The sequence below is a fragment of the Phacochoerus africanus genome, chromosome 13 (assembly GCF_016906955.1).
Source record: "Phacochoerus africanus isolate WHEZ1 chromosome 13, ROS_Pafr_v1, whole genome shotgun sequence".
Lineage (NCBI taxonomy): Eukaryota > Metazoa > Chordata > Mammalia > Artiodactyla > Suidae > Phacochoerus > Phacochoerus africanus.
In genome coordinates, this window is record NC_062556.1 from 8,310,660 (window position 1) to 8,324,473 (window position 13,814).

Genomic DNA, 13,814 nt, shown 5'->3' on the forward strand with positions numbered 1-13,814 from the left:
ACTGGGTAAGGGTGCAATCCAGATGAGAACGATAAAAACGCAGGAGACAGAGGGAAACTAAGTCGTCGTGCCTTGCTTCTACCTGAGCGAGACGGTGGTTCTTAACCAAGAACATATGAGAATAAAACACAACAAACTATCTATGCCCAGGTTCCCATCGGCCTCTGGATTTCGTCCCTAGGGACTAAGGCCTGCTCATGGGTGTTCGGGGAAAGTTTCCCCTGGGATTCTGAGGTGCACACTCTGGGTTAAGAACCCCCGGTCCACATCATGGCCCCAGCCTTGTGGCTGCCACCCTGGGGCCTGTGGGTGCTGGGTGTTCTGTGCAAGCGCCTGATCCAGGAGGCCAGGCCCCCACCCACCTCTGCTTCAACCTGAGGAAATCACCTTTCATGAGTTGGGATTTTTCTGGAAGCTCTTTCTGTGACCTAGAAATTATCACCATCCTAGGGGCCAGCCACCCTCAGGGACACAGGCTCATCTTGCACTCACTGTTTCAGCCGCTTGCCAAGCTGTTTGGTGTGTTCCTCCAGGCCAGGAATTGTCTTCTTCCTCGTGGTCCTCCACGGACAGACCTGGGGTTGACACAGAAGCCCTGAGAAAAGAGTGATGAATGTACAGGCAGCGAATCATCTGCCTTGTCAAGTGATTCGCTGCAAAATGACACACGATGTGGGCAGCCTCTGCTTAACTCTCAGCTCAGTCTCACAACAAGGCAGAGATGCCCCTGAGCCATGTCAGACGCGTGTGGGGGGAAGACGGAGGAGGTCAGCGCTGACGGCTCTGCTCGGTGGCCTCTGCTGGGTGGGGAGAGCAGGAGCCCTAAGAATAGGGGTGAGATCACCCCTGGAAGCCAGTTACACACAAAGAACGGGGTTCTTAAGTATCAGTGGTCACAGAGAACTTGATAACAGTTGACTGCAGTTTCCCAGCGTCTCAGTATTTACATCCTAGCATTTCAATGCGGCAGGACTAAAATGTCCTTTGGCCTCCATCGCTCATGGAATATAGTCCAAATGCTGGGATGAACATGAAGACATGTCTTGCCTCCCATCCTACTCTCATATAGTCTACATTCCAGGATGAATAGAATAGAACTTGGGGGATTTCCCTGCACCTTTTTTTTTTTTGGAGGGGGGGGCGCTTTTTAGGGCTGCACCTGCGGCATATGGAAGTTCCCAGGGTAGGGGTCGAATCAGAGCTGCAGCTGCCAGCCTACACCACAGCCACAGCAACGCCAGCTCCGAGCCACGTCTGCAACCTACACCACAGCTCACGACAACACCGGATCCTTAACCCACTGAGCGAGCGAGGCCAGGGATTGAACCTGCTACCTCATGGTTCCTAGATGGCGTTGTAACACGCTGAGCCAGGACAGGAACTCCTCCTGTACTTTTTTGATGTCTTGCCTTTGCTGAAGCTGTCCCTTCCACCTGGATTCCAGCCTCCAACACTTTCTAAGTCACCACACTCCTTATCCTTCAAGGTTCAACCCAAATGTTCCCTCTTCCAGACCGCTCCCCAGCTCACTCCCGTCCAACCGGTCGCTTAAATGTCTATTACATTCCATCTGCATCTCACTTAGCAGCCTCATCTGAGCTGAGCCTGGGACCAGACATTATCGCCATCCTAGGGACCAGCCAGGGCTTTATCCACGCTCTCAGGGAAACAGACTTTGGGGTCCTCTTCAATTCACTGTTTCAGCCTATTGCCACCCTATTCGGAACATTCCTCCAGGCTAGGAATCGTCTTCTTCATCTGTGGCTTTGGTATCTGAGGAGGTCCTGAAACCCATCCCACCACGGGTACCACGGGATGACTGAATTCAGAAAGGCCACTGCTATCCTCACTTTTTGTGGCATATTTTCCCCTTAATATTCTGTCAGCCTTTGTAAGGCTTCATACAGAAGGAACTCATTGAGTTTCGAGATAGATTCTTTGTTGCTCGTAAATCTGACTCCATCTGGCAGGACCATGAGGGCAGCACAGCAAGACTTCAGGACTCAGATTCAGACCAAGGTCAGATCTGAGGCTCCTGGACACTGTCCTCTTGATTATGAATTCTTTCCTCGTGTTCTTATTTTTCTGTAGGGAAAAGCAATGAAAACAGAAAAAAAAAATGCACTATATATCAACTTATAGTTTATGAAGTATTTTTACATATTTCCTCCCCTTTGGTGTCACTGCAACCTCCAAAGTAACTACTGAAACTCAGAAAGGTAATGGTAGGACCTTGAATTCGTAGCCCCTTCATTCTTCCAAGTGAGAGATTTTCCATAAGGTGAGAGAAAACTGAAACGAACCAGGGAGCCCTCTCAAACATAGCATTGACTGTAAAAAATGTTACGTGTGTCTCGTGTCTGTTAAAACCTCAACTTCTTTCTTTCGTGCCTCATTTCCTTCTCCAGGCTCACTCACTTCCTGGGTGGTCATTTTTTTCCTTCCGGTGAACAGTGCCTTGAACCCAATCCTCTACACTCTCACAACCAGCTTTTTCAAGGACACGTTGAAACAGCTGCTGCACAACCAGCGGAGGAAATCGATTTTCAAAACGAAAAAAAAAAGTTTGTCCACGTCCATCGTGTGGACCGATGACTCCTCTTCACTTAAACTCGGGGTGTTGAACAAAATACCCCTCGGGGACAATATAGTGAAACCACTTTCCTAGCAGTGGTTTTGGAGCCCTGGATTCCAATGGATTGCCTAAACCAAGCACAGCATTTGGAAGATGGCATCTGCCAGGCTTCTTTAGCAACAGCGAACCTTCCTGCACCGGGAGCACAGTGGGACGGCGTCGGGCACTGCCTCCCACGGCCGCCGCCCTGTGTACCAGCGGTGCTGAGAGCTGTCACTCAGGGTTCTTTTCACCCTGACGTGCCTGAAATGCACACAGTAGGCTGATAGGCAGCTGATCTCCAGCTCGTCAACACGGCCAACCTACCAGCAGGTGCCTCACATTGGCGCTGCATGGTCTGCTTTTAAATTGACTTGCGCACTGTCCGTGGAATAAAGACAGTCACGGCATCTAATCCTAGTGTGGCCATGATGGCATAAGCCTAACCTCGCTTTCCTTGCTTCTTCAATGTCTCATGAACTATCAGCATCCTGCTGAACTGGTGGGAAGGGTTTCTGAGATGTCCACTCACCTCGAGCCCTGCCATGTGGAGGCCCGTGGAGTAGCAGCTTTGAAAGCAGAACAAGGTTTTAAGGCTCACACACGACCCGAGAGGCACGCTGACCGGGCACCCAGTACCATTCGCCTTTTAGGCTTGTACTTGATGTCAGATGAGCTGAGATCTCGAGATACCTTCCTTAAGACTGCCTGTGCTGCAAAGGAAAACTACGCCACCTGCCAAAAACTAACACATTTTAAAGTGTGATTTCTTTAGCGCGGTCTTGCTATTGCTGGCAAGTTCTGCCTTCACAGAACACGGATGAGAAGTGTTAAAGGGGATTTAAGAATACTGGACTCAAGATAAATCCTGTTGTTTTTTTATTTAAAAAAAGGCCAGTAAGTTCGGATTCGTTTTTTTGAACATGGCAAGTACTTGTGAAGGCCTGGACATGTTTTTATACTGAAAGTTTATATGTGAAAAAGAAGAATCGGGTAAATAAAATTATATTTTGCATTTGTCTGTACATTATTTTCAGTTCAGCAAAGACCCCGGATGGGCCTTGTTGACCGTCTCCCGTGTTTCTCCCGGTAGAGCAGAGAACTAGAAACAAACCCAGCACCTCCGTTAACAAGACCCCGATCGCATTTTCCTTTCTCTTCTCCCCTGTCCCAAAGCATGAAGCAGTAACTTCATTTCTTCACGCTTCCCTCTGTTCTGAGTTCTTTTAACGAGGTGAAGTATAAGCAGCTGACTGGGAACCCCAGATCACCTCCTGTTGCTTAATAAATGAGATGCCCTTTTATCCAGTTGCATCCCGGAAAGAAAGCATCCCGGGCCTATGCATCACTGCTGTTCCGGTCATTTATCTGTTATCACATAATATTGACTAAAACTGTCACTTGACTTCCTTTATTCTGATCAAGTGAGATATTTCTCTCTTTCTTTCTTTCTTGCGCTTTTTTAGGGCCGTATCCAAGGCATAGGGAAGTTCCCAGGCCAGGGGTCAAAACGGAGCTACAGCTGCCGGCCTGCACCACAGCCACAACAACTCGGGGTCTGAGCCTCATCCTCGACCCACACGACAACCCACAGCAGCGCCAGATCCTCAACCCACTGAGCAAGACCAGGGATCGAACCCACATCCTCATGGATCCTAGTCGGGCCCGTTCACTGCTGAGCCATGAAGGGAACTCGGAGATGTTTCTTATGTCAGTGAAGTCTTTCCACTCTTAGTCTAGAAATGATGTTCTTTCTCATTGACTAGGCTGCTTTTGTCCTTGGAATTTCCACCTCTCCCCATCTTGTCCCCTCACCGTGATTAGTTGCTTCCCAACTTGTCTATTTTATTAAATGTCCTTTTCTGGTCCTTGATCATCATATGATTTATTTGCTAATACACTTCCCAACGTCAGAAGCATATATAAGGAACAGATCCTGAGCCTAGGGTAGTTCAGTCTTAGGACACACAAGTGTCTTCCAGTTTCCCATTCTCAATAGGCATCAGGCGTGGCCAAGAACCAAGCATCCGGACGCTAGGAGTTTGTGAAGCACTGCATTCCTACTGCTGAGCTTTGGACGTGAGGAGACACACAAGGTCAGATGCAGCAGGGAACCTGGCAGCATATTTCACAGAAAACTGGAAGCTGTGTCTTGGTCCGCAGCATGCCAACAAATAATATAAAATTGAATTCTGATAGCTTAGTGAGCTTCAGTCTTATTCTGTACTGCTATATAAATAGAAAACAATCAGAAATATGTTTGATTTTAGCAAATAATAGCCTTTATCTGAACTGGGTGAAGTCTTTTGTGTTGGGTCAGAGGACTTGCTTTCTAAATCCAGTATTTCTGGGTGGTTATAAAAATACCACCTCTGTGAGCCATTTTCCATGACGATACAAGCGTCAATTCAACATCCCTGCAGAATGCAAGAGGCCGGAGACTGGGCCGTCTCTGAGTAGGAGACGGTGAGGGCACATGGCCCCACCCACATCCTACTGTGCCTTTTTGTAAGAGGGATAGCTCGTCTTGAAAAGAAAAGATACCCTAAAAAATCTATGTGGCACCTCAGACAAGAGGATAAAGACTGTGGCTTATCTGTACTGGATTATAGCCAAGCTTTTCTACCTCACTTTGTTTTATTAGTACATTTTATTTCTAATTAAAGTGGACCTAGTTTATGTCCATCACAGTTGCTGAAATAGTTTCTTATTGGTCAGGGTTTAAGTAAAACTAGGCATATCTGAGCTTTTGTAATGTTTTGCTTTGTTTTTCTGTTTTTCAGGGCCGCAGCCATGGCATATGGAGGTTCCCAGGCCAGGGGTCGAATCAGAGCTACATCTGCTGGCCTACAGCACAGCCACAGACACTCAGGATCCAAGCTGCATCTGCGACCTACACCACAGCTCATGGCAACACCATATCCTTAACCCACTGAGTGAGGCCAGGGATTGAACCCACAACCTCATAGTTCCTAGTCAGACTCATTTCCTCTGAGCCACGATGGGAACTGCTATCTGAGCTTTTGTATAAGTAGCAGTATCACCTTTCCCCAACCCCGTCTTGCACCCTAATTCTGCAGTTTATCTGGTCTCTGTAGAATCAAGGAGCCACAGAAGCAGACCTATCTCCCCACTGTTTGTCTCTTAAAGATGACTCCATTGGCAGATCAAGTTAATATTTGGTCATTTGCTACATACCCACGCATGCCACATTTTTGAGATTTTATCTCACTCAAGGTGACTCTGCACTCTGCTTTACCATCGTCAAGTTCATAAGCAATGCAGAGATCCAGAGAATGCACGTGTTAGAAGTGAGAAATGGTAACGATTTCATATCATTCATAGGCATCCTATTGTTTCATCGATACTCCAAGGGAGTCTGAAGGAAACATATCTTCCAAAATTAACAAGCAATACACGTCAGACATAATTTCTTTTTAGTTTTTGCAGTGTGACATAAATGGACATATGGTTCTGTTTAATAAACAGCCTTAGGCAACTTTACTGGAGAAACAAAACATTGTGGGTAAGTATTTGTGTTTTTCTATTTCCTTATCCTGGTGAACAAGAAAGAGAGAGTGGTGACAGAGCTCTGCCTTGATATGTATCTGTTTATCTATGTATCTGTTTATATGTCAGTTGTCAGATACCTTGTTTATGAAAGATAGAAGAGGAATATTTAATAATGATGTTTATTTCTAAATGAGGAAAATGAAAGGAAATTAGACGATTCTCTTTTTAAAAGGCTTTTCAGTGTAAGATCTCAAAGTCCTTGAGAGATGTTTCCCAAAACCCTGTAAGCTAATTGAAACCTAGTACTCAGTGTGTTTTACTATCCTCTTCCTCAGAATAGTTCTCCACAGGACACATGCAGACGAAAGAAACTGCAAATGAAGACATAGAACAAAAAAAAAACGAAGCCAAGGGACAAAATTGCCCATCCTGGAGTAGGAATCTGCTGCTGTGTGAACAGCCTGGCCCAAGCCAGAGGGACACCTCCCACCCCTAGGACCTGGCAAACTCACAACTACTTTATATGCCGGAAGAAATTATTTCTGGACTGCCTGGGTGCTGGTAAAACTTTCCCTGGTTTAGCGAGTCTCTGCATTCATGGTGTGAGGGCGTTTAATGTAGGTTTTGTAATGGAAGGCATATACTTTCTTGCTAAAGAAAGCACACATTTAAGGTAAGGAAATAGAATGTCAAAAGTGAGGGGGCTGGCGCTGTAGTTCTAACTCAGCCATCAACGACTTGCAAGACCTCAGACACGTATCTTTAAATCTCTTTCATTCTCTGTGAGTGACTTTTTTTTTTAAGATTTTATCACATACACTGATATCTTGTCCCATTTCTGGGAAGATCTATTGTGTGGCTTAAGACAATTGCTAAAGGTCAGGGTGGATTAAAAATCCAAAAATTTACATTCAAAAGTTTAAGGATCATTCAAATCTCCATTTCTCTTTTCCCAGGAAGAATCAGAGCACGAGGATTCAGAAATCCACTCCTTCCAGTGGGTTTCCTTCCAGGAGGCTTCTATTCTGGAAAGAATTCTGAAGCAAATCCTCAGACAGTGAAGCATTTGGAAGACGCAGGAGCTTACAACTCTACAGAAGTGAGTAAAACATTCGGTGGCCTATTGCTAGTAAAATCCAGGACTGCAAAGATCAGGGTCATTGACAAGCAAGCATCTTAACTTCACATCATCCAAGTGCACAAATAGGTGTATTGTCACCTGCGTCATCCTCTAAAACAGACACAGATATCCAGCACCTATGACTGGGTGTGGTCCTGGGAAAAGTGTTGTGAGGATAATGGGACAATGCTGTGTCTAAGGTCCCCGTGGAACCAGCAGAGAGCAGGTGGTTCTTGATCCAGGATGGATCTCCATCTCTAACTTGGCACTGTTAGCCTCCCTCCCCTTATTGCCAGCCTCTCCCACTCTCTGCTGGCTCTTTCTCCTCAACTCAGAACTCAGATACTCAGAATTCTCACTGCTAAGACAGCCCTACTACTGTCCTATACCCTCCTGTAGCATCTGTCTTATTCTCACCTTCTCTTTAGAGCTAAACATTTTGGAAGAATGATAAACTCTTGGTCGTCAGCATCTTTCCTCCTATGACGTCTCGACAACTGACGTCCACCCTCACCACGCCCCTGAGCTGCCCTTGTGCCCATCGGATCCCTAGGTGGTGTGTATGAGAAACTGATGTAAATGGTACATCAATTATACCGCGATGAAAATAAAGACGTAATGAATTGCTTAATGTGTTTTCATGGAAGTAGAGTGGATTTACAGTGTTTCAGGTGTACGGAGTCTCTGGCTCTTCCATCACTTCCTGCTCAGAAAGAGTCATCAGGCCACAGGAGAGGGAAGCATGGGGGAGGGGGCGTGGAATCTGGCTTCTTCGGCAGCTACCGAAGAGGCCAGATGATGTCATCTGGAAGTGTGGGTGATTTACTCCCCTTTGAATGGACTTTGTCCATCGGAGAGAAGAGAAAGGCGGGCAGCAGGTCAATTTCCACTTGTCCTCTTCCGGTGGATGGTTCCTAGGAATACTTTCCCCAGTAGCCTATCCAGAGACAGCCACGTGCCTAAGTGGGTCCACCTGCTCAGAAGCCAGCTGTCTCTCTGCTTGCCTTGGAGAGAGAGCCATGGCACTCACACACTCCCTGCACGGCTCCTCATCCTTCCATTCCTCCCATCCAGCCTCATCACTCTAGGATTGGCTTGCTAGTAAAGCATTAGCTCTTAAGCCTTGCTTCAGTCTCTGATTTTTCTACGACATACAGGCTAAGACTTCCTACAAGCCGGCAATTCAACTTGCAGATGTTCCCCCTTGAGAAGTGGCTGTACCGGGGCGTGTTGCTGCACAGAGAGGAGGACAAAGGTGTTGAGTGCTACAGTGTGTATTCAGTGTCTGTATTAGTGCAAAAGCAGGAGGTCTAAATGTCCTGCAGGATGAGGATGGATAAACTATGGCTTATGAGATGAATTAATTGTTTATTAATGTAGATGTAGACCCGCGATGTAGGTCACAGCTATAGCTTGGATCCGGCGTTGCTGAGGCTGCGGTATAGGCCTGCAGCTATAGCTCCGATTCCACCCCTGGTCCGCGAACTTCCACAGACCACAAGTGTGGGTATAAAAAGAAGAAAAAATAGAGAAATGTCAAGAACCTAATACTACTGGAAACAAAGTTATAAAAGATAGTGTACAATATATCATTGATACAAAATTTTAAAACACACTGTATCCCTTATAGATCTAATACATGAGAACAATAGTCTGCAATTTTGAAAAAGGATTTATCTCTGGGAAAGAGAAAAAATTTACCCTGTCCTTAACATTTTTTTTTTAAAAAGACCTAAAGCAAATATCACTAATGTGATGATTTGTTTCATTTTGCCAGTGTGTGCATTGTTTTTTCAGTTATACTGGTGTGTAAACTTCTCTGTGGTTCCACTATATTTTCCAATTAAAATTTAAATGGCTCAAGCCCTTATCCTGTGTATCGCAGTGTTAGAATGTCCAGAAGTCTCTGCAAAGTTTCTTTGATTTTTCAGGAGATTCACAGTTGGCCAAGTCAGTTCCTGTCTGGTGAGGACTTTCCTTCTCCCCTGATCCCAGCCCTGGGCCTCCTCTGGCCTCGACTCTCTGGACCACAGGCCTCTGTCCTTCCTCGATAGGACGCTGCCACCCACACACTTGCAGAGCAGAGGGGTGCTGCAGGGAGGGTCATGTTATCCCTCAACTCCGAGCATCATGAAAAACACGGGGGTGCTGTGCACAGGCTTATAGATGAAGGTAATGAAGACAGACTTAAGTTCAGTTTAAAAAAAAAAAACAACAACAGCTGAACTCTGTTCTCAAAGCTCATTCAGCCATTTCCATCTCTACCCATAGGCCCAATCTTCTCTACCTCTGGGTCTTTTCTCTACACGTGTACACACCTCTCTGGCACCCCAACTGCCAGCCTTCTATCCCCTAAATCCTCTTAATGCCTTCTTCAAAATCGTTTCGGTTTTTCACCCTGCCCTAAACTGAGTTTCAAGCCTGCCTTCGCTTATCCAAAATCAGAATCCACACTGTTCAACAAAGGGCCTTCTATTTAGGGTCTCCTCCCTTTGGCTGCACAAAACAAAAGGAAAAGCTTTGAAATTATAGGCTTTCTTTTAGTATGAACAAATTTTATGAAACATAGCTTTCCCCAACAAGTCTTTCTGAAGACAGAAGGAAAACAGTATGAAAATTCACTTTGCATCTGTCCAGAATAAATCTTCCAGGAGTGGTGGCCCTTTCCCAGTCCCCCACCCACAGTTTATCCAGCGAAGTCCCCTGTGCGTATATACAAGTGCTGAAATCCCTGAAATCTAGGTTCACATAGTATATGGGAGAATATTCTTAGTTGATACTGAAGAAATGTCTGTATTATGATTCAGTTTTAGAATGACTATCTATTAGGATAATTGCTTACATGTGTATAGCCTTCTACCATTTACAAGGAACTTTATATATATATATATATATATATATATATATATTTTAATTTTTTCCATTATAGCTGGTTTACAGTGTTCTGTCAATTTGCTGCTGTGCAGCATGGCAACCCAGTTACACATACATGTACACATTCTATTTTCTCACATTATCATTCTCCATCATAAGTGACCAGACAGAGTTCCCAGTGCTACACAGCGGGATCTCATTGCTAATCCATTCCAAAGGCAATTATCTGCATCTATTAAGCCCAAGCACCCCATCCATCCCACTCGCTCCCCCACCCCTTGGCAACCACAAGTCTATTCTCCAAGTCCATGATTTTCTTTTTGGTGGAAAGGTTCATTTGTACCATATATGAGTTTCCAAATATAAGTGTATCATATGCTATTTGTCTTTTTCTTTCTGACTTATTTCACTCAGTATGAGAGTCTCTAGCTCCATCCATGTTGCTGCAAATGGCATGGTTTTGTTCTTTTTTATTGCTGAATAGTATTCCATTGTGTATACATACTACATCTTCCTAATCCAATCATCTGTTGATGGACATTTGGGTTGTTTCCATGTCTTGGCTATTGTGAATAGTGCTGCAATGAACATGCGGGTACATGTGTTTTTTTTCAAGGCAAGTTTTGTCCGGATAGATGCCCAAGAGTGGGATTGCTGGGTCATATGGTAGTTCTATGTACAGACTTCTAAGGTACCTCTATAATGTTCTCCATGGTGATTGTACCAGCTTACATTCCCACCAACAGTGCAGGAGGGTTCCCTTTTCTCCACAACCCCTCCAGCATTTGTTATTTGTGGACGTATTAATGATGGCCATTGCGACTGGTGTTAGATGGTATCTCATGGTAGTTTTGATTTGCATTTCTCTATTAATCAGTGATGTTGAGCATTTTTTCATGTGCTTGTTGGCCATCTGTAAATCTTCCTTGGAGAAATGTCTATTCAGGTCTTTTGCCCATTTTTCAATTGGGTTGTTGGCTTTTTTGCTGTTGGGTTGTATAAGTTGTTTGTATATTTTAGAGATTAAGCCCTTGTCGGTTGCATCATTTACAAGGAACTGTTATATAGAAGATACACATACGGAGACATGAGTAATTTTTAGCAGAACTGAAATTAAAGAGTCTTCTTGACTCATCCTTTCCACTCTACCAAGCTGTATCTGATCTTATGTCAGCAAGAAAAGATTAGATTAGCATAAGGGTACTATAGAAAGGATAAAATGAAAAGGAAAATAAAAGATTGCAGGAAGAATTCATTTGTAAGCTTAAGCTTTGGTGGATAAATGGTTATGTAGAACAATGGCTAATACACAGTGGGTGCTTAATGATCTGTTGAATGAATGAATGAAATGTGTACGTCCTTGGCTGCCTGAAATCACTATCTAGTTATCCAGAATGGCCCAAGGGTTTTAATGGTTGAAATGGCACCATCCAGGATGGCGGGAGATGTGTTTGTGTGAATATATGTCTCCAGATTCCCCATTTTTATTACTCTCTTCCTCCCTACTCATTGTACCCAAAGCCACATTAGAAAGTTTAGATTGTCAGTATACAAGAAAGCGTACTCAGGAATATAAACACCCTACCTAAAGGAAGGCACTGAGATTCAGATAAGATTTTTTTCACAACTTCATTACCTACAGAAGAGGGTACCTTTTGTGTAATCTTCAGTGAAACCAGACGTCCTTCAAGCAGAGGGCACGTGTGACATCCTTCTTCCCAGTGCTGAAAATGAATGCGGCTATGCAGAACACAGCGGCGACAGGAAGTGAAGTAAAACTCTAGACTTTGATTCGCAAGAGGGGGAGTATTTGCTCAGATAACAGGACCCATCAGAGAATAGACCTTGGGAGAGACCTTCCCAGTGGCTGAGCAAATAGAGTTTTATTCAGCAGCATTTGCTTCAGAGAGTAAGAGAAGAGAGAAGGGATTCAACGAGAAAGAGTGGGGATCAGGTTTTAAACCCCTGATACAAATCCTACAGTCAGGTTGAAGCACACTGGAGAATTTAGAACATTAACCAAAATGGAAGGAATGTCTATTTAGCAAGAGTACAGAATGTTATTACGTCACCTGCAAAGCACCTTCGAGAGAGAAAAGAGGTCTCTGCATCAAACCACAGTGATCCCTGAGTGGGTCCCTGGTCTATATCCATGAGAGGCTTATAAAACACTGCCAAATACTGAACCTGTCTGATTGTGCTGAATTAACAACCACCATATGATCCAGCAATCCCACTCCTGTGCTTGTATCTGGAGAAAACCATAATTTGAAAAGTTATATGCCCTCCAGTGCTCACTGCAGCACTATTTACGATAACCAAGACATGGAAGCAACCTAAATATCCCTCCATAGAGGAACGGATAAAGAAGATGTGGTGCATATATAAAATGTAATATTACTCAGCCATAAGAAAGCATGAAATAGTGCCATTTGCAGCAACATGGATGGACCTCGAACTATCATCCTAAATGAAGTAAGTCAGAGAAAGACAAAAACCATAAAATGTCACTCATATGTGGAATTTAAAAAATAATACACACGAACTTATTTACAAAACAGAAACAGACTCACAGACTTTGAAAACAATCTTATGCTGACCAAAGGATAAGGGTGGTGGGATGGATTAGAGGGTTGGGAATGTCGAAGGCGCACTTCTGTATGTGGAATGGAAGATCCGTGGGGACCAGCTGTAGAGCCCAGGGAACTCTAGTCAGTATTCTGTGAGTATAAGGGACTGGCTGTGTGGATATGTCCAACTAAATCGCTGTGCTGTAAGCGGAAGCAAACACAACACTGTACATCAGCTACAATAAAAATACTTTCTAAAGGAGTCAAACATCTTAAGTGATCATGAATCAGACGAAACAAAATTCCATTGACTCAATACAGTTTTATTTATTTATTTATTTGCTTTTTAATTTTTTTATTTTTTTGCTTTTTGCTTTTTAGGGCCACACCCACAGCATATGGAGGTTCCCAGGCTCGGGGTCCAGTCGGAGCTACAGCTACTGGCCTACGCCACAGCTCATGGCAAGGCCAGTTCCTTAACCTGCTGAGCAAAGCCAGGGATCGAACCTGCAACCTCATGGTTCCTAGCTGGATTCGCCTCTGCTGCCGCACAATGGGAACTCCCTCAATGCAATTTCGAATCAGCAGGTATTGAAGATTCATGTTAGGAGTTAAAGATTTTGGAATAGCCTCTAGCCAAGGAGGTCACGTCTTTCCTGCGGGTGGACCATGGAAGTAAACATAGCTTTCCTCCACTTCCACAGGGGCTGGCCGGCTTCATTTGCCAGATCTCTTCCCCGGCTCTACAAACCTGAACCCACTGCTGGGGCCCAAGGGGCTCACTCTCTGGGCAGCTGTGGTGCTGGGAAAGCCACAAACTGGTGGTTTGTTTTCTTTTCAACAATGTAATTAGTATTATACAAACTAAATTATGGCAACACTGAAAGAAACTTACCGAAAAAAAAAAAAGAAGAAAAGAAAGAAAGAAAAGCACCCATGCTCTCACCATGTTAACATAACATGATTTTCATTTATTTATTTTCTGGCCCTTATGATGTTAATATGTATGTTTTCCATCATTACAAACCCAGCATGCATACAATTATATCATGCTATTTTTCTTTTGCAAGATTGTAGCATTTTTTCAGGTCACCCAGTTTTCGTAACAGTTAATTTTTCTGTA

General features: G+C 44.3%; 1 protein-coding gene across 1 annotated transcript in view; it reads left to right on the forward strand.

Moving 5' to 3' along the window:
- RXFP2 (relaxin family peptide receptor 2) overlaps positions 1-3,602 on the forward strand; it is a 54,783-nt gene extending 51,181 nt beyond the window's left edge. Inside the window, exon 18 of the mRNA XM_047756359.1 lies at positions 2,409-3,602. Coding sequence (XP_047612315.1) covers positions 2,409-2,668 — 260 coding nt within the window. The 3' untranslated portion in view covers positions 2,669-3,602. The remainder of the gene's footprint in view (positions 1-2,408) is intronic.
- The last annotated feature ends 10,212 nt before the right edge of the window (positions 3,603-13,814 follow it).